Source organism: Hemicordylus capensis, chromosome 4 (assembly GCF_027244095.1).
Source record: "Hemicordylus capensis ecotype Gifberg chromosome 4, rHemCap1.1.pri, whole genome shotgun sequence".
Lineage (NCBI taxonomy): Eukaryota > Metazoa > Chordata > Lepidosauria > Squamata > Cordylidae > Hemicordylus > Hemicordylus capensis.
In genome coordinates this window covers 177,827,997-177,849,593 of record NC_069660.1, presented here as the reverse complement: position 1 = coordinate 177,849,593, position 21,597 = coordinate 177,827,997, and the positions used below count along the sequence as shown (strand labels likewise).

Sequence of the window (21,597 nt, the reverse complement as noted above, 5' to 3'; positions counted from 1 at the left end):
AGCAGGCCAGAAGTTATAGTGGCTGCCCCCCAGTCTTTCAGACCTTTTGAAGGTCACTCATGATTGCAGCTTTATCTGATCTTGAAATCCTTTGTTAGCCTAGGTTTGTAGTCTTTGAAGGCTCTAAAACAGGCTTACTCCGTAGCTTCCCCTTGCAGTTCTCAGTTCATACACTGAATTGAAAATGATGTTTGTATTTGTGCATTTGGCTAATATATTGGCTAAACTCAACATATTTCCCATAAATATGGTATGTGTGACTTTGCGTTCCTGATTCTTTCAATTCCATTCTACAGGTGTCTCAAATCTGCTTGCATGGCTAACTAAAATTCTTTTGCTTTTGAGGGACAAAATTTTTTTCTGCTCTCTATTTAATCTGTTTGATGAGGTAGTGGTAACAGGTTTCTTTTTTGTTTGTTTTTAAATGTTTTTATTGGTATTATAAGTAGAAACAGAAAGATTACATCTCTGAGAGTCCAACAAAAGCAGGTTTCATTTATGTTTCTGTCTCCTAAGGGGTTTCCTGGCTGTAATCTCTTTAACCTGTGTTAAGCAGAGAAGGGACTTTTACTCCATTCACTTGTATTGAAAGAGGGAAAAGATAACAGAAAAATATAATAAGCTCAATTGCCAGAACAACTAAACTGTTTTGACAAGGGATGGAATGGGATGGTTGTGGTTCCTGTAGAGGATTTTGTAATTAGTCCTCAGCCCCTGGACATTAGCTGCCTCAGATAGTTGTCTGGGCATCCTATTGGACTGGGTCAGCCCTGCCCACTCGTGTGTAGAGGGTGTTCATCTCAGTTCTCTGTATGTTTACACATAAGTAAGCCCACTTTGTTTAGTGGGGTTTACTTTCAAGTAAACATACATAGGATTTTGGCCCCAGTAGTGCTTCTTGAAGAACTAGGGTGTGAGCAATGTATTATGTATGAAAGTTGCTGGTTCTGTACAAGACTGTGGGCTGATTTTACATATGAAGTAATTGCCATGCCTTTCTCCCTCTCCCTCTCCCTCTCCTCCCCCCCCTCTTATTTTACTTAGTTGATTCTTGAAAGATGTGCTGTGAAACAAATAGGAGGTTTTTGCTGCTGTATGCAAGCCAGAAGGGCCAGGCAAAAGCCATAACTGAGGAAATATGCCAGCAGGCAAAGGAGCGTGGATTTAAAGTTGATTTTCACTGCATCAGTGAGTCAGACAAGGTGAGATTATTGTATTGACAGAGGAGCCACTTTGGACATTCAGAAGCAACAGTGAGTGAGGCAGGGCAGATAACTTGCACTTTCTCTCTTGCCACTTCTTTCAAACATCCAAAGTATTCATTTAGACACTTTTCTCTAGGAAGGTATGCTTTGTTTCTCTTTTCTATGTAGAAATCATTATTTTATTTATTCAATAGATTTATACCTGCTTTCCCTGGAAATTGCATCCCCAAGCCTCTAACAAAATATAAAAATATACAAAACAGACTTATAACATAAAAAGCCTTCACAAAAACACATTTTAAAAAACGAAGATGCAATTTAACTGTTAAAACAATTGACAACCAACAAGTGATGACCAACAGTAGTCTTACAAAAGAGGGAAAGTTTTCATTTTCTATTTAATAACTGTTACAAGGAGAGAGCTAGTCAGATCTCAGTGGGGAGGGAGTTCTAAATTTGATATTGCTGCCACTGAGAAGTCCTTGTTACTGGTATCTGCCAAACAAATTTATCCTAAAGTCAAACCAGAGATTCAGGTTCCAGAAGCTGATTTCAGGGCTCTGGCAGGTTCATACGGAGACCCTCAGTAATATGGCCCCAAGGCAGTTTATGGATTTAAAGGCAAAGCCAGCACTTTGAATTCAGCATGGAAGTGAACTGGTAAGCAGTGCAGTTGGTATAAGGTTGCAATGATACTGATCATATGTTCAGCACCCATCCTAGCAGCAGCATTTCCACTTGTTGAAGCTTCTGAAAGATCTTCAGAGGCAGCCCCACATAGAGAGCATTGCAGGCAGTGGTCTAGCCTGGATGTAACTAGAGCATACTTCATTGAAGCAAGGTCTGACATAACTATGTTAATGCACATGCCACTCCACAGAGTGACATTAAAAAAAAGTCTGATCCTTGCCCCAAGAGACTTGCAGTCTAAATTTTACCAAGGGGGAAGAAATTGAAGAGGTGAGGGTGGGGGAGACACACACATGAGGATAAAGAGGCTGAACTTTACACAAATATACTTAAACATACTAGGACAACGCTCTTCGTTGGAAGGTCGGGGAGCCAGTGGCAACTCCCATTAACCCAAAATGTGGCTCCCTAATGACTTGTTCATTATGCCTGTTCAGATGAGACCATATATTCCAGACAGTCCTCCAGCACCACACAGAGGCAACCATTCCCACCAAACCATGCTGCATTTTCCCAGCACTGGTGGGCTCCTTTAACAGAAACACAGCCCCTTTGAGCCACGGTGCCATTTTGGAAGGTGAGTTCTATGGAGAAGGCACTGGGAAAGACTCTGCTTCCCATTTCGTGTGCTTTCCAATATGGCCCTGGGGCTCCTCAGAGCTCCTAAAGGGGCTCTCTCTGATGCTGGGGGAAAGCACAGAACAGTGTTGAGGTCAGCATGGTGGGAAGTGGCTATCACACTGCAGGGTTTTGTTTTTTTGTTGTTGGCCAAAATGGCCCCTGCTTAAAAATAGTGAAAGTCACTGTACTAGGACTTCATCACAGTTACATATACATTTATCTCCTGCTTGTTTGCCATCCTTCCTTCCTTGAGATTTAAATAAGAATTATCCTGTGAAGTAGGTTAGACTGAGAGATGGTGACTGGCCCCAGGTTATCCAGTGAGCTTTGGGGCTGAGGAGGGATTTGAGCTCAGGTCTCTCTGATCCAGATCTGATACTTCATCAAATCTAATACAGCTCACTGTATAGTGTTATATACTTAATAGCCTGGGTTGTTTATGTAGAGCCCACCATAATCTTCGAGCAGGTAAAGGTAAAGTGTGCTGTCAAGTTGGTGTCGACTCCTGGTGCCCACAGAGCCCTGTGGTTTTCTTTGGTAGAATACTGGAGGGGTTTACCATTGTCTCCCGTGCAGTATGAGATGATGGCCTTTCAGCATCTAGCAATAGATTTAAAAACAAGCACTCTACTTGAAAACAGCTAAAACATCACAAATGCTTTTCTGTACCCTATTGGATGATCAGCTGTGTGTATGTGTATACCTGCCATCTTGTTAATTGTGAACGTTTGTGCATCAATATTTTAATTTATTATTTTAAATTTTGATTTATAGTATAACTTGGACAGTGAAAAGGACCCTGTAGTTATTGTTGTTTCCACTACGGGTACAGGAGAACCACCAGATACTGCCGTCAAATTTGTTAAGAAAATTCAGAACAAAGCCCTGCCATCAAACTACTTTTCCCATTTGCGATATGGATTGTTAGGTAAGAGACTTGTAATATTCTGTTTGTATAAAGCAGGAAGAATTCTACCATTGCAAATAATGATATATTTTTTTAATCAGACCATTTAGAAATGGTGACATGGACCAACAGCCACAGTTGGAATTATAATGTTTGACTCTCATTGCAGGTATGAGTATTGCAATGGAGATCGATAGGATGTTATTTAAAACTCTGTGAAATAGGAGCTTAGCTGTGACCCCTGTATTGAAAATGTGCACTCCATATTTTTGAAATTCACAGTAAGATCATGTAATTTACAGTAGGATCTGACTGCTCATCATAAAGTAAAATCTTTATTTGTGTGTGTATGTGTGTGTGTGTGTGATGCTTGTATATTTATGCTCCCTCACTGTTACCTGGTTGGCAACTCCTTTTGCTAGAAGACTGCTTTAAAAGATTGGCACAAACCATCACTCATGGCTACAACAGTTTCTTCTTCCACATGAGGCAGGCAGGAAAAAGAGCAGCAGGAGGGCAAGGGCACTCTTCATCCTGACTCTCCCCTTCGTTTACTATGTGTCCCTCCCATCCACTTCCCCAACCATTTCAGACAGTGCAGAGAAGCTGGAAGAGGTGTTCTTCAGGACTGGTAACCGGTGGTCAAATGTCCAACATTACTTAAGGGGCTGTGGTGGGCCCATGGGCTGCCAGTTGTCAATTTGGAAGCAAAGGGAGCACCTCCCTTCTATCTTCTGTGCACTCCTTGGAATGCTTCAGTGTATGTGTGCGTGCTCAGCTCTGATAGACTTTGCTCTGACCCCACAAGGCCTCTCACTGAGCTTGGAACAAAATACAGCAGGAGGATCTGGTATAGCCTCCTTTCCACTCCTGCACGAGGAGACCTATGCCAGCAATCAGAGTTGCAAGTTCCCATTTCCCTGCTGCTGAAAGAAGACGTCTCGTCTCATGGGTTATACTTCCCCACTGCTCCAGAGGCAGGACTATGCAAATTTACCTAGAAAGGTTTAATAAGCCTGGGAAGTTCTGAGAGTCCTGTGTCTGCTCCAGAAACAACATTTTCTCCTCTCTCCTCAATTGCCTTTTCTACTTTCTTTAGTGATCTTTAACTTTCCTCTTAAGTACTTCTGCTTTTTCCCCTAACTGCTGCTTCTGTTTCAAAAAATTGAAAAGGGGAGGGGGAAAAAGATTTCCACCCTTTCTCTTCTGCTGTATTTGCTACTTTTCCTTGCCTCCTCTTGGAGCCAGCTGCAGTTCAAGATGCAGAGCGGTCCCAGAATCGGGAACGTTGTCCTCCCTATGGGGAGACAGAAATATTCAAGTTTTCCTCCTTGGAGGCCCACCCAGCAGCGCGCCGAGCACCATGAGGCCCTCGTTGCTGCCTGCTACCCTAGGCCCCTCAACCTCTGAGGGTCTGGGGGAGGGCCTTAGGGTCATATTTTGGCAATGCACAGTGGGCTTCACAAGAAAGGGGAGATTACTGAACATGGCCCCTTCCCCTGCTCATGTGTCAGTGGTCTGGAACTCACACTGCTGCCTGTGCACAATGCTGGTTTGGATGTCGGTCGTTCTTACTAATGAACTGTATGAAACAATGGATGCTAAAACGATATTAGGCAAGTTTGGACACTTTGAATGTTGTAATTTATCTTTTTCAGGAGATTAAAAATAAGAAGTGCGTGAGAGAGTACATATTAATTTTGATTTATTAGTATTCCAATAATTTTTCCACCTAGAGCTTTGAATTTCTTGAAGTGTTTTTTAGTGACAGTCCCCACCCCCCCCTTCAAATATTTCAGTTTAATTGTTATGCTACTTGAAAAACTTCTAAGATACTGTGTGGGAAATTAATGTGGTGGTGGTGTTTCACTAAATAAATAGGTCAAACAATATGTCAAATCAGATGACAGTTTATTTAAGGCATCAGGAAAATTTGCATAGTGAACTTTTCTGAGGAAAAATGCAGATATTATGCAAATGAGGAAAATGCATTTTTCAGGGGGGAAATCCAATTCAAAAATTTCCAGTAAACCCCCATCTCTGCCGGCAAGCCCAGGATATTGCAGTAAACAGGAGTATCTATTTAAAGCTTGGGTAATAGAGTATAGACTTTTATTTATTCTAAAACTCCTGATGCAATGAATTAATCTAGGTGGATAATGCAAGTTTTTCTTTGTCTTTCCTTAACGGTTTTCTCAGGTCTGGGTGACTCTGAATACACGTTCTTCTGCAATGGTGGGAAGATAATAGACAAACGATTTCAGGAACTTGGAGCGCAGCGCTTTTATGAGATGGGACTAGCTGATGATTCTGTTGGGTAAGAGAACAGAAACTCTCCGATAAGCTTGTTTTAATTTCCTCCCAGCATATTTAAATTCAAGGTTCAGTTGTGAATATTATCTGTTTATTCCCAGGTAATTCACTGGGATATGAGACTGCTGCTCTGTTTGCTGAATTAATATTCTATTTGTAACTCAGTGATTGCATCCAAATCAGAAAATCAAACCATTAACCTCCTTTGGCACAGCCCCACTGGGTCGTCTTGCCTATTGGCTGCACAGAGCTATTGGGAAGGAGGAACTGTGAAGCAGCAGCCACATCCCAAGTCTTGGGCTTCAGTGGCCTTCTGGGTCATTTTGCCTACTTGCTTTATAAAGCTGTCTGGAAAGAGGAATAATTCTTTTCTGGTAGTTCTCAAAGGAAGTAAGGTCAAGGAGATGGGTAGGGCGGGTTGAGGATGATGGGTAGGATGGAAGCAGGAAGCTTGGGTTTGTCCCTCTTTGTAGTAGGTTTTTGTACTTAGATACGTAACCCACTGAACATAGAAAGCTGCCCTATACCGAGTCAAAGCCTTAGTCCATCTAGCTCAATATTGTCTACCCAGACTGGCAGTGGCTTCTCAAAGGCTGCAGGCAGAAGTCTCTCCCAGCCCTATCTTGGAGATGCTAGGGAGGGAATTTGGAAGCTTTTGCATGCAGGCATTCTTCCCAGAGTGGCGCCATCCCCTAAATGGAATATATTACAGTGCCCAGACATGAAATTTCCCATTCAGATGCAAACCAGGGTGGACCTGCTTAGCAAAGGGGACAATTCATTCTTGCTACCACAAGCCAAGCTCTCCTCCTACTCTCTCCTACTTACGAAATGGCAGCACAATACTTATCAATGAGTGAATATCTCATTCAAGCACCTCCTTGTGAATGTATCTGCTGGAAGAGAGGTCTGTTCCTTTGCATAATATTTAGTAAGGGCCCTTTAAGTAAATCAGTGTTGTGTTTAAGTGAGATTTGCTACTGGGGTATTGGCACTTGCTCCAATCTTCTCATTTATTTTTAGAAAACTCATTTCTTCCATTTTGTTTCAGTTTGGAACTGGTGGTTGATCCATGGATTGCTGGACTTTGGGTTGCCCTGAACCAAGAATTTGTATCAAGAAAAAAAGATACAAACCACAATGGCAATTGTGCATCTTTTTGTGCCAGCACAGTTTCTAACTCAAGCATAGACTCCAGAATAGAGTATTTGAAGCTAGAAGATCCAGAACTGAAAAATGGTGTAATATCAACAAATGAAGCATGTGTTAACTCAGTACCTCACTTTCAAGATTCTCAGCCTTCACTTTCTCAATCAGTACCTCCCCTTTCACAGTCTACTCTCAATGTTCCTTCTTTGCCACCTGAATATCTAAATGTTCATTTTGAAGAATGTTCTGACCAGGTAAGATCTTCTTCTGAAAAACTGTTATTGTCTGCAATCTTGCATTTATGAACTAAGTATGTAACACTTCCAGAAAGTCTGCATATTTGTAGGGGGAGAGAAGGATTTTTTTTAATGAACTCTCTTTAATGGGTGTGTCACCAACTGTCTTTTTAGTATCAAGTATCAACTCAGGAGCACAGTGCTGATGGCGATTGCATATACAGCCCCTGGTTATAAATGCTCTGTCCTCAGGATTCCTGTATGCCTACTGATTGCCAAGAGGCCATAAGGAACTGCTCCTCCTCAGCTCTGCTTTACCTTGAAATGCAAGCTTATTTGAGATAACTTTAGCTTTCCTCTTTGACTCCTGTCTTGAAATAGGGAGAGGCTACTGACAGATTGGTAAACAGCTCCTGTCTAGAATTCTTTGACTGTGCTTTGAACCTGCTTGCTTAGACTTCTGTTTCCCTGACTCCCCCGTATCCTGTTTGCCCTTAGTTTTCTTCTGGTCCAGTTATGCGGCCCGCATTGTGCTTGCCCTCATAGAAGTGCTGTGCTGGAACTTGACTTTCTAATCATTGTACAGAAATGTGCAGCTTGATTCTATGATCAATGCAGTCACTTTAAAGACCTATTCATGCTAGACTGCCTTCACTTTATCAACAGGGGCATGGAAGCCCAAAGAATGGGGTGCTCCCCATCTGCATGCACAGTTGCTAGTAGCATTGTTTTCTGTCCTTCAGTCAGCTGTGCCTGATTAAGGGCTTGTGAGAATGGGCAAAAGAGACTTGGAGGGACCTGGGTTACACTGCTGTGAATCAGTTATGTGGGAGCATAAAGAAGAAAAGAGTTGTGCTCAGACAGTAACGAGCTGGAACATGGTTGTAAACAGTCATGTGAGCAATTGAATGTCTGCTTGCTGCCGTCAACAATATCCTCTGATTGTTACTAGTCAAATTCTGAATAATTGTAAATTATCCGTTTGTAACTTTCTCCTTGTGCATTAGAAGTTTCAGGTGTCTTCCCAACCCAACCCTGAACAAAATATTTATTGTTTTCTTCTAAGAGGAATATGTTAAAGTTGTCTTTTTAAAAAGAAAGTCATTTTTATGCATTAATGATATGTTAAGCCTCAGTCATCCCCTGCTAACTGAGCACCTTTTTAAAGTGGTGATACTCTTTATTTAGCAGGGAAAGAGCAACTGGCCCTATGCGGGGCAACAAAATAGCAAATGCAGTTCAGTGTAAGCAAGTGTAAAGTGATGCACATTGGGGCAAAAAACACCAACTTCACATATATGCTGATGGGATCTGAGCTGTTGGTGACTGACCAGGAGAGAGAGCTTGGGGTCGTGGTGGACAGCTCATTGAAAGTGTTGTCTCAGTGCACAGCAGCTGTGAAAAAATTCTAATTACATGCTAGGAATTATTGAGTGGGATTGAAAATAAAAATGCTAATATTATAATGCTCTTATACAAATGTATGGTGCAGCCACATCTGGAGTACTGCATACAGCTTTGGTCACTATATCTTAAGAAGGATATTGTAGAGCTAGAAAAGGTGTAGAAGAGGGCAACCAAAATGATCAGGGGCCAGGAGCACCTTCCTTATGAGGCTAGGCTACAGCATCTGGGATTCTTTACCTTGGAAAAGAGGCGACAAAGGGGAGACATGATCGAAGTGAATAAATTATGCATGGAGTGGAGAGAGTAGACAGAGAGAAATTTTTCTCCCTCTCTTACAACACTAGAACCAGGGGTTACTCCATGAAAGAGAAGGTTGGAAAATTTAGGACTAATAAGCAGAAGTACTTTTTCACACAGTGCATAATTAATCTGTGGAATTCCTTGCCATGGGATGTGTTGATGGCCACCAGCCTGGATGACTTTAAAAGGGGTTTATACAGGTTCATGGAGGACATGTTTATCAATGGCTTCTAGTTTGATGGCTGTGGGCCATCTCCAGCCTCAGAGGCACGATACCTCTCAATACCAGTTGCAGGGGAGCAACAGCAGGAGAGAGGGCATGCACATACTTCTTGCCTGTGGGCTCCCCAGAGGCATCTGGTGGGCCACTGTGTGAAACAGGATGCTGGACTAGATGGGCCTTGGGCCTGATCCAGTAGGGCTGTTCTTATCCAACCCCAGTACAGCATCCCAGTGGCTGCTGTCTGTCTTATGTGTCTTTTTAGATTGTGAGCCCTTTGGGGACAGGGAGCCATTTAAGTTATTTATTTATTCTGTATGTAAACCGCTTTGGGAAATTTGGTTGAAAAGTGCTATATAAGTATTTGTTGTATTTTGATTCCTGTTTGGATTTTTGTTTGCTTATGGAGGCCAATGTTTTCTTCTCTGCAGGAAGATTCTTTGTGTCAGTTTCTTGCTATAATTGCACATTCCTCAAAGTGGGCCAAGATGGGACTGATCCAGCCAGAATAATGCCCTTCACTAAGAGGGTTAGGTTAGTGGGCCTTAAAATTGCTTAATTATGGCAGGGTTGCCCCCATTCCTGGCTACTGTTATATATTATGTTGGAAGAAATATTTACATGCTTATTTCTTCAGTCTAATTTTCTGTCAACTTGTTTTCCAGGAGGCCAGTCTGCCTTTGATTTCAGAGAACTCCAGTTTCCAGGTTCCTGTCACCAAGGCTGTTCAACTTACTAAAGATGATGCAGTAAAAACAACTTTGCTTCTAGAGCTTGATATATCAGTAAGTTGAACTTTTGTTTTTTAACTTGTTGGAAATGAAGCATAAATAAATGAACATTTACTATACCCAGAAAACCATTTTGGACCAATTTTAACATTGTGTACTTTTTGAAAAATGTGTTATTGTAGCATCAGTCTAGAGGCTGTTGTAAATGTTCAGGATCATATAATACATCATATTCATTCAGTGAAAGTTACAGTTGGCAATAAGCTGGAAAACTACTGAAATGAAAATGGGAAACGCCTCTACATTGCTTTGTGAAGTAATGGCTTTCATAAATTGTGTTTTTAAAATAGGAAATGTTTGTCTGAGGGTGTAGTACCATAGAGGGAAGGGAACAGTATATACAATTTCAGCACTGTCGTATAGTAACAAATTTGTATTTTCAAAACAGAAAATATTATTTAACTACCAGCCTGGAGATGCCTTTAATGTAATTTGCCCCAATTATGCCAGTGAGGTGGAAGAACTTCTTCATGTCTTGGGACTGTCAGAGATGAAAGATTACTTGGTTCGCTTGACAGTTAAGACAGGCACTAAAAAGAGAGGTATGTTCTTTTTTACAAATACAATATAATTGCTTCTGATACTGTCCTTTTGAAAAACGGCATAAGCTCATTCTCCAAAATTACCTTGTGAAATGTTTTATTTATTTCTAAGCCACATTTCAGTTTGAAACCCAGAGCAGCATACAATAAAAATGCACAATGTATTTTCATTTATAGTTTGAGGTCAAACTGGTATTTGCATTGAGAGCATATGTTGTAATTTTAATGTGCAGCCTGATCTTGTGCATGGTTTCATGGAATTAATTTCCCACTGTTTCATTATTGCTTATTCTTGGGTAAGTGTGTGCAGAACTGCAACCCTAGAAAGCCAAACAGCTAGATTTTACAAAAACGAAGTTGTTGTGGTTAACTTGACTCTTTGCATTGGAAGTTAATGTTGTGTTCCCAATATAGGGGCAAGGGGCCCATTAGAATGCTACAGGGGTGAGGGGCCCATTAGAATGGTCTGCCCAAGATGGTTATCGGATCCAGTAGGGTTCCAAGAAGCCTTGGAGTGATTTAGTGTTGGCTCTGCAGGTAATCCTGTTGATGCCTGGTGGAGAATTGGAACAGTAAACTCACCAGGGCAGTAGACATGATCGTCTACTCATGGGTTGGAGTGTCCTCTCCAACCCACTTCAAAATTGGCCCCTTGGTTTACGTAAGAACTATGGCGGCTGAAGTGGCAAGGTAGACAACTGGAGCGCAAGTGGAGGATGACTCGACTCAAATCCAACAGATTACAACATAGAGCACATTTGAAGATCTATGCTCTGGCAATATGGGCTTCAAAGAAGGGATTCTTTTCGGCCCATAGTGCATCCGCAAGTTCACATCCAGCTGAGTTCTTCAGGGTTGTGAGAGGGCTAGTAAGTGCCCCTCCTCTGTTGAATCAGAATTTGGAACCATCTATTACCCTCTGTGACGTGTTTAATTATTTTGTGTGTGGATAATATCTCTCATATTTGTGCCGACTTGGATTTGGACCCTACAATTACTGCAGTATCTGAATCGGAGGTATCCAGCGACTCATCTTACCTGGTCAGGCTGGATCAGTTTCAGTTTGTGACTAGGGATGTGCATGAACCGGCTCAAAGTTTTGATGGTGGATAGGGGATGGCTTTAAGGATGGGGGCGGATGCACTTACCCCCCTCCCCTGCAAGTGCGCGATTCCCTAAAAGCCCGTTGGGGTGGCAGCGTACCTCCCTGCCACTCTGTCGCATCGTTGACTGGATATAACCGGAAGCACTAACTGCCTGTGTGCACTGCACACACACATTGCATGTTCATGCACACGCTGGGTGTGTGCGCACGATGTGCGCGTGTGCACACGCAGGCGCAGCTAGTACTTCTGGTTTTATCCGGTTAATGTCGGGACAGGGCAGCAGGGAAGTACACTGCCGCCCCAACGGGCTTTTAGGGAAGCCGGCAGGCGAGTGGGAATGCATCCTCCCCTGCCTTTAAAGCCCCTATTTGTGACTTGTGAGGATGTGGACAAGTTGCTTGTTCTCTTGACCCTTGCTAATACTATCTGGCAGGGAAGTTGTTGTAGAAGGCCTAGTAGAGATCATAAATGCTTCTCTGAGGAGGGCAGGATGCCTTCTTGAGGCAATTATTAGACCACTTCTGAAGAAGCCTGACTTGGATTCCTCAGAGTTGAGCAACTATAGGCCTGTCTCCAACCTTCCGTGGTTGGGCAACACTGCCCTCTCTTTTTTTTCTTATCTCGGTGCGGAATGAGTTTTGTTCTGGGTGGCAGTATCAGGTTAGTGTGTGCACACCTGCATTCAGAATGGGGCTTTCCTGATTCGACTTCAGTGGGTTCTAAAATGAACTGAGCAGACATCCAAAAACTTGTGAGCATGTGCACGCCTGAGAGGGAACAGTGTTGGGCAAGGTAATTGAGAGAGTGGTGGTCTCCTGACTCCAGGCAATATTGGATGAAACTGATTATCTAGACCCGTTTCAGAACGGTTTTCGGGTAGGCTATGGGGTAGAGACTGCCTTGGTCATCCTGATGGATGATCTCTAATTGGGAATTGACAGAGGAAGTGTGACTCTGTTGGTCCTTTTGGATCTCTCGGCGGCTTTCAGTACTATTGACCATAGTATCCTTCTGGAGTGTCGGAGGGGGTTCGGGGTGGGAGGCACTGCTTTGTGGTGGTTCCGCTCTTACCTCTCGGGCAGATTCCATAAGGTGTCTCTTGGAGACTGTTGTTCTTCAAAAACTGAACTTCGGTATGGTGTCCCTCAGGGCTCTGCAATGTCTCCAATGTTGTTTAACATCTACATGAAACCGCTGGGAGAGATCATCAGGAGATTTGGTGCAGGGTGTTATCAGTATGCTGATGACACCCAAATCTTTTTGTCCATGTCGACATCATCAGGAGAAGGCATAGCCTCCCTAAATGTATGCCTGAAGGCAGCGATGGGCTGGATGAGAGATAACAAGCTGAGGCTGAATTCAGATACGACCAAGGTACTTATTTTGTGAGGTCGGAACTTGGGAGATTTTATTTATTTAAAGCATTTCTATACCGGCCCAAACCTGAGTCTCTGGGCAGTTTACAATTTAAATAATTTAAAACATCTAATCAGTTAACAATTAAAATCATTTAAAACATTAAAAATTTTAAAACATTTAAAACCCAGTATTTAAAAAATAAATAAATAAATTTTTAAACCATAGATCTAATTAAAAGCCAGGGTGAATAAATGTGTCTTCGGTGCCTTTTTAAAAGTTGCCAGAGATGGGGAGGCTCTTATCTCAACAGGGAACGCATTCCAAAGTCCAGGAGCTCTCCAAATGTTCTTAATAGGTGGTGGGGCTCATGGTGAAGAAGATGCTCTCGTAAATACCTAGGGCCTAAGCTGTTTAGGGCTTTATAGGTAATAACCAGCACCTTTTATTTTGCCCATAAATGTATTGGCAGCCAGTGTAGTTCTTTCAACACAGGAGTAATATGGTCTCTCCTAGATGACCCAGAGACCAACCTGGCTGCCGCATTCTGAACCAACTGCAGTTTCTGGACTACATACATAGGCAGCCCCAAATAGATTACAGTAATCCAGCCCTGAGGTTACCAGATTATGTACTACCATTTTGAGGTTGTTCATCTCAAGAAATGGATGCAGCTGGCGTATCAGCCAAAGCTGATAAAAAGCACCTCTTGCCACTGCCTCAACCTGGGATACCAGGGAGAGGTTCAGATCCAGAAGCACCCCCAGACTGCGTACCTGATCCTTCTGGGGGAGCGTGACTGCATCCAGAACCGGCAGATCAAAATCATCTCCTGAGTTCCAACCCCAGAACTGCCAGTTTGATACCTGCCAGTTCTGGATGGGTTCACACTTCCCCAGAAAGAACAGGTACTGTATGTAGTCTGGGGGTGCTTCTGGATACAAACCTCTCCCTGGTGTCCCAGGTTGAGGCAGTGGCCTGTGGTGCCATTTATCAGCTTCAGCTGATATGCCAGCAGCTCAGACTTCTTGACATAAATGACTACAGAACAGTAGTACATCTGCAGGTCACCTCCAGACTTGACTACAGCAAAGCACTCTATGTGGGGCTGCCTTTGTACGTAGTCCGGAAACTGCAGTTGGTCTAGAATGCAGCAACCAGGTTGGGTCTCTGGGTAATCTCAGACAGACTATATCACTCCCATCTTAAAAGATCTACCCTGGCTGCTGATAAGTTTCCAGGCAAAGTACAAGGTTTGGGTTATAACCTATACCCTGCCTAAACAGTGAGGGCCCTGGGTATTTAAGAGAACGTCGTCTTTGCTATGAACCACACCGCCCATTGTGGTCATCTGGAGAGGTTTGTCTGCAATTGCCACAGGCTCGTCTAGTGGCTACTCAGGGATGGGCCTTCTCTGTTGCTTCCCCAAGGCTTTGGAACACACTTCCTACTAAAATAAGAGCCTCCCCATCTCTTACAACTTCTAAAAAGGCAGTCAAGACACATTTGCTCACCCAGGCTTTTAAGTAGATATTGTTTTAATTGTGTTTTTAATACTTTTAACGTTTTTAAATTTAAAATTGTTGTGATGCTTTAACCTTTTTACTTGTTTTTATTGTTTTGTTGTGAACTGCCCAGAGACTTGCATTTTGGGTGGTATACAAAATGTGTAAAATAAAATAAAATATAGTTCAGTTGTCCTGTTTAGTTAGCTATCATTGCCTCTCTGCCACTGGTGGTGGTGGCTCCTTTAAGCTCAGCACTGTGTGAGCTAAGGTATGTTGACATGCTCTGTAAAGATAGGCAAATTTTCATCCATCATTGTTGGCGAGAATAGTAGTTGTCTTTTGGTAACCAATAAGTTGCCACCATCACCACTTCTGCATATGTCTCCTGCAAAATGCAAGTAAAAGCAAGACGTTGGTCCCTGGCTTAACAAAATTGGTCAGTAGATTCTATATGAAAACACAGGTTAAAAAGAGCGTGGAGCCTGGCGGGAAGAGGGGAGACAGGGAAGCTAAAAGTTCTTTTGCAAGTGCCATTAAGAATTTTTTTCACTTATTTGAAGACCTTTACATATAAATACCAGTAGAGTGCAAAAAGAAATAATAATCTTGTATTGAATAAAATGCCTATCATCCACAACTTAATTGTGGAGGAAAAAGCCAATCTGGTTTTTATTATGGAGACTGGGATGTGGGGGCTGGGAGAGATTAGCTTTTTCCAGCTGTGACCACCTGGGTATTTGGTGCAGCATATGCTGAAGGGCCAGAGAGGAGGTTGCTGTAATCTGTGAGAGCTCTGTTTCCCTCTCTAGGTCACTTGTCCAAGTGGGTGCCAGTTCAGAGTGTTTGTACCTGGTGTTGGGCTTTTGGGATAGAGTGTGGATCCTGCTGCCCTTTCAGGGCTCATGGAGGTGGTCTTGGACCTCCTGTTGAGGACTCCTAGAATGATTGCTCTGCGTGACTTAAACATAACATGCTGAGGCTGCCTTGCCTGGGACTGCTCAGGACTTCATGGCCCCCATGGTGACCATCCTAATGTTGTTTAACCATTTTGGATTCCATGGTACAAAAACTGCTTTCCAGTGTTTTGCAAATACTAATACTGCCACAGGCAAAGGGTACAATATTGGATCTCTCTCAATGGCTTTTAAAGCATTTTTAAAAAACATGGCTAATGTAACAGGGTAATAGCCATGTTTAACATGATCGATAACCCCTAGAACATGACTTTTAAAAATCAGTTTCCTGTTCTATATTTAAATAGGACTACCAGAACTAGATACAGTATTCTAAAGGTATATTTATATAATGTTCTTCCTTAATTATCTCTGACACACAGAACTGACACTTTCCCCCTGTGAGCTTTCTAACACAACCTCAAGATCTCTCCTGGTTAATTGTACCTCGTTCAGACACTATCAGTTTTTATATGAAGTCAGTGTATATTACCTACACCTACAGCATGATTGTATGCATGTTTACTGAGAAGTCAATCCCTTTCCTGGATAATGTGTTTGGATTCAAAATGTTAAGATCCTAACTTTAATTTGCTTATTTTGCCCATCTTCCTGGTTTGTAGAGATCATTTTGACTTTCCTCTCTGTCCCCTGGGGATATCATCATCTTGTATAATATGGTGTCCATCTGCGAATTTTACCTGTAACAATGTGTCTGCCTCTGTCCTTAGACAATTCATATGCAAATTTAATAGCACTGATCCGAGTTCTTTCTTTTTGCGGGGAGGAACATGGTTTATTTCAATAGTCAGTTTTCTTCTGGTTTTTTTTAAACTAGTTACTGTTTAATAAGAGGAGGACTATCCTACCTTATGATTAAACAACAGAAGCAGTTTTCCCCATGATAGTGAAGCTCCATCTTGTCTGTGTGTGTGTGTGTGTGTTTTTGTGTGCTTATAAATCACACTTATTGCAAATTGTATTGCAGTGTTTTTCAAAGTTGTGATCTGTAGGGAACCCTCGTGCGTAACAAATGATTTGGAGGAAATGTTTTGGGGCACTTGATGTGTGCTTGCCAGTTATGATGACCTTCACAGCCCACTAGGGTGAGCTATCTTTTTCAGGGAAGCTTGTCTGCAGTTACTTTTCTTCTCGTTGAGAAACTCATGATAAACTCTCAGGGTTCCCTGGAATAGTTTGAAACCACTCCTTTATAGTGTGATTGAATCTCTTCATAAATAGCTATTATAATCAATTCACTTATTTCTCAGTATGTTTCCAGTCTTAATTTATTTTTCCTTAAACAGGAGCAGCAGTGCCACTGTATATACCTGAAAAAAGTCCTGTGAGGTTCGTTTTGACATGGTGTCTGGAAATAAGAGCAATTCCCAAAAAGGTTATTTCTTTCCTCTTTTTATGGACTTCATAATTTCTTACAAATTGTTTGGTTGCAATATCTCTATAACTACTATTCTAAGGATTCTGCAAGGTCCAGTTTGTATGTGTTTCTGCAGCAGGGTTGCCGACTCTGTGTGGTGTGATAACGTCTACAATGCTTGGAACACGGAATCCTATAGATCAGGCAGAAGATGCATTCACTTCCCATGCCAGCCCTCCCAAGACAGATTTGCCTCATATTGAGGGGAATACATCCTAATCATTCTTTCGCTTTCTATCTCTCCTCTCTGCCAAGCAGTGCAATATGTTTTGGTTTAATAATAAGCCATATAATGATGATGTCATGGAATGTTTGTGAGGATTATAATTACTGAGAGGGGGAAACTTGGCTCTGGTTAACAAAGGAGTTGCCGAATCAGGCTTCAATTGGTGATAGGCCTCTCTGTGATAGTAACAGTGTTTCTAATAGCTGTTGTAGCCATCGGCAAAGGATTTCTTTCCAACTCTCGCTTGCAGCATTGCCACCATCTTGCTTTCTTGCCCATCTTCTGGAAACACCTCATTTCTTCTTGAACTAGACCCTCTCTCATTGCACTTTCCTTGTTTCCCTTTTTCTGGTTTGAGTCCATGGAGAAACCTGGTCAATTCCTAGAAGGAGGCTGCATGAATAGGCAGTGATGGCACTGAGAGAGGGCTGAATAGAGGCTTTGTGAGAGGGTATAGCACCTGTTTGGATCTGCTTGTTGCTATGCTCACCCAGAAACTTCTTGTCACACAGAGGTTCTTGCTGTAAAGCACTGAAGGAAAAATGTCAGTTCATTTTTAAACTTAGAAGCTGCTTCTGCAAGGGTTAAAGGGATTTATATAGTAGGAGAGTAAAAATAACACATTTGAGCAATTACAGAGAGAGAGAGAGAGAGAGAGAGAGAGAGAGAGAGAGAGAGAGAGAGAGAGAGACCCCTACTGTATTGCCTCTCTGCTAGCTAAAAATTATCAGAATCTAAACATCAGGCCATTTTTCACATAGCAGGCTTTACTGCGAGTTCAAAGTTGCCAAAGTGAATTTTTTTTACCCTGGATATAAATTGGGATACACTCTTAACACACAGTGAAAAACCCAAATAATGTGTGAAGTGTTCCCGTAGTTCACAGGGACTTTGGGGTAAATCTGGCTGATATGGCAGAAATCTGGCACACACCCTCCATTCTGGAGGAGATGTGAGCTAAAGGGATTATAAGCCCTGTGTGGGAAATGCCCAACATAACATAACATTATAGAACTGAGCAGGTCTGGTAAAATAAATGTTTTCACTTGGTGAGACTGAGGATTTCTGATAAGGAGTTCTCAACAGTCTCAAAACTAAAATTCTCAAATGTGGCGGGGATGGCTGCAGTTAAAGTGACATAAAACCAATATAACTTTGTAGGGTAGTCCTTGCTTTAAGATCAGCATTCGCATCGAGCATGTTGCAGAATTCAGCTTGGGTGGTGTGTTCCAGCATAGTCCACTAGATGTCAGCATTAAACAGCCTGCAGAAGCATCGACTAACTGGTATACTCTCTACCATATTTACACTGTTAAAGCAACAGTATACAACATGTTACCCAAAGAACTTGCACCGCTTGTCTTGTTATGCAGTATGATCCCCTTGCGGAGTGCAGTGCTTCATACTGTTTATCATCCCAATAGTTAATACTGCTTCATAGTATCTGTTTCTTTACTGTCCGAAGTAGTGTTGAGAGAGAGAGAGAGAGATTGTGGCAACAGATTAACCTGTCCGCTTAACTCAGAGCGAGTCTGTGTCAAGGACACATGTACATGCCATGCAGCATTCTGAGCGCCAGTGTAGTCTAGTGACTAAAGTGCTGCCATTGTGACTGGGGTGGTCTGGGTTTGAATTCCTTGTCAACTCGGAAGCTCACTGGGTTGCCTTGGGCAAGGCTTGTAAACAGCCACTTGCTGTGGCAGATAAGAATTGGTTATGTGTGTGTGGCTAAGAGGGTAAAAAATGACAGACAGTGTGGGCAGGTGGGGCTAGTTGACTTGCTTGCAGGACTGGCCTGTATTATAAAGATAGAATGAGATGACACCATATATATGATGCCCTTCATTACAAATGTGATCGCTAAAGATGAGTGGGAGTGGGGAGGCATGTATCTGTATTAGTAAAGAAGAATCTGTCCGTACTGTCTGACCCCAAGTGAAGAGACCTGTTGTCTTCTACTAGGCATTTTTGCGTTCTCTGGTCGAATATACCACTGATGTTGGAGAGAAAAGGAGGCTTCAGGAGCTGTGCAGCAAACAAGGATCCTCCGATTATAATACTTTCCTAAGGGATGCTAATGTCTGCTTGTTGGATTTACTTCATACTTTCCCAACCTGCAAGCCTCCACTTAGCCTTCTGATTGGTAAGTTGTTGCATGAAATGTGCAAAGCTGTGCACACGGAAGCACGTGTATGTACAGAAAAGAAGGTCCTCTGGCTGACATGCAGAGTGTGTGTGCTTTGTGCTCCTGTGGGCTTGCAGCTGGAGCCTCACACCATGCCTCTGGCCCTCTAGCACATGTCCTGTTACACAAGAGCCCCAGTATTTCCAAGCACTGACACCGCCCTAGAAGCGTCCTGCAAGACAGGAAGCACGTTGCTGACGGTCTTGTAGAGCACTTCCAGAGTTCAGACAGCGCTTGGAAATGTGTGTGCTCAAGGATTCGAGGAGTTGCGCCTGGGCTCCTGCTGTGTGCCTGCCGGGGCTCTAAGCATGCATTCTTTGTTAGGAGGTCGGCCACTGGTCATAGTAAAAATATAACGCGGGACAGCTGCATCCATGCATTTATAAGAGATCCTGTAAGAATATTACGTGCTTGGCATGCTAGCAAATGAGAGTTCCACTGTGCGGGATCTGTCTTGCAGTAAATATCCATCTCTTCCCTCCGCCCCCCCCCCCGCCCCCCCGCTGCATCACCACCCGATTTGGTTTTATTTTTGCCCTCCAACATCTGGTAATCAGTAGTCTGCTGCCTCTGAATATGGAGACTTTGTAGCTGTCATTGCTAGCAACCATCTATACTCCACGGGTTTGTCAAATCTGTATAAAGCCATTAAGCTATCTGCCATGACCATGTCTTGTTCACATGTTATTTACATCGTTAAGTTTGTGCTGGGTAAGGATGTACTGTTTTAATTAATTAATTAATTAATTAGTTAACACATTTTTATACTGCCCCAAACTTACATCTCTGGGTGGTTTACAACAAAATAAAAACAAAGTAAAACATTCGTTAAAACAAAAATGCAAAGTTTAAAACATTACAGCAATTTAAAATTTTTAAAAGAATATTTTAAAACAGCATTAAAACCATTAAAACAATATTAATTAAAAGCCTGGTTTGCAATCAAATGGAAAAGACTGTTTTGACAGTATGGAACTCACTGCCAAGCGATGTACATAGGAAGCTGCCATATACTGAGTCAGACCATTCGTCTATCTAGCTCAGTATTGTCTACACAGACCAGCAGCCCCTTCTCCAAGGTTGCAGGCAGGAATCTCTCTCAGCCCTATCTTGCAGAAGCCAGGGAGGGAACTTGGGACCTTCTGCTCTTCCCAGAGCGGCTCTATCCCCTGAGGGGAATATCTTACAGTGCTCACACTTCTGGTCTCCCATTCATATGCAACCAGGGCAGACCCTGCTTAGCTATAGGGACAAGTCATGCTATAGGGACAAGTCATGCTTAGCTATAGGGACAAGTCAAGCTACCACAAGACCAGCTGAGTTTTAGTAATGAGGGAGTGGCTGTAGATGAGTAGAGCACGTGCTTTGCATGCCAAAGACCCCAGGTTCATTTCCTGGCATCTCCAGGCAGGCCTGGGGCAACACCCTGTCCGAATCTTGGAGTGCTGCTGCTATTTGCTGTACATGGTTCTGACCTAGGTGGACCAACAGTCTGCCTGGGTGTAAAGCAGCTTTATAATGCTTTCCAAGAGGGTGAGAAGTCTCTCTCCATGCTGTTGATGGTTGTATCGACCTCTGTCATGCTGTTGCCCTTGTAGTCATTTTTCTTAAACTAAAAAGATACCTGTCATTGGATGAACAGATTTATTATAGCAAACGTTTGTAAACTACAGTACACTTCATCAGACGTGTGCTGTGTAATCCTCGGGAGGCAGAGTGCATGCGTATTTTTTAAAAATGAAAGGAGGAATCAAATGCAAGAGAAAATTGGACCTAGTCTCATCGTATGCTTTAAAAGCGTACATAGTAAGTATAGTAACAATTCACAGTTGGTGATAACCTCCTAGCAATGTAAAGTTAATTAACTCTATAATTTGATTTAAAAACATGTATTTTGCTTGGAGCCTGCAGTGATGGGATTCAGCCTAGTTATTAATTCTAATTTAGCTGATTCATACTACAATCTTCTTATGAAATGTTTCCGTTGAAGAAAATGGTTACTTTAAAGTTAGTAGCAGAATGTCCTGGAAAACATTGTTCTCTCACAGTGTTCTGAATGTTGCAATTTCTAATGCCAGATTTGTGCCTGTCTGTCCTTTTGTGTAGAGACGATCCTATATGTCCTACTTAGGCAGCAGAAGGGCAATGTTAGTGGATAATAACATGTCAACATGTAATGTGTACATTTACAAAATGTAATTTGTAAGATTGAGGGGAAATGATTCCCCACAGTTAACTCTTTTGTGTATTTAATGTGTATTTGCATAACTTAAAGTCTAAGATTAATTTTAAATTTATAATTTTTACAGTTGTACATATGGGGAACTACTGTAGCATTGTGACAAAAAGACTGAGCTGTGAGCTAGCATATCCCCAATTCAAATCTCACCTGTGCCATAAACTCACTCAGTGGCCTTAGGCAAGCACTCTTTTGCCTCAGCCCG

General features: G+C 42.3%; 1 protein-coding gene across 5 annotated transcripts in view; it reads left to right on the top strand.

Moving 5' to 3' along the window:
• MTRR (5-methyltetrahydrofolate-homocysteine methyltransferase reductase) overlaps positions 1 to 21,597 on the top strand; it is a 33,968-nt gene that overhangs the window by 2,180 nt on the left and 10,191 nt on the right. For 4 of the 5 annotated variants that reach the window (XM_053243795.1, XM_053243798.1, XM_053243796.1 and 1 more), the window contains exons 2-9: positions 1,045 to 1,202; positions 3,291 to 3,444; positions 5,623 to 5,740; positions 6,788 to 7,139; positions 9,714 to 9,833; positions 10,228 to 10,381; positions 16,612 to 16,700; positions 18,931 to 19,111. In XM_053243795.1, the coding sequence (XP_053099770.1) occupies positions 1,059 to 1,202; positions 3,291 to 3,444; positions 5,623 to 5,740; positions 6,788 to 7,139; positions 9,714 to 9,833; positions 10,228 to 10,381; positions 16,612 to 16,700; positions 18,931 to 19,111 (1,312 nt within the window). In that variant the 5' untranslated portion in view covers positions 1,045 to 1,058. Of the gene's footprint in view, positions 1 to 1,044; positions 1,203 to 3,290; positions 3,445 to 5,622; positions 5,741 to 6,787; positions 7,140 to 9,713; positions 9,834 to 10,227; positions 10,382 to 16,611; positions 16,701 to 18,930; positions 19,112 to 21,597 lie in introns of those variants that run through there. The other variant, XM_053243799.1, reaches the window with a different exon arrangement.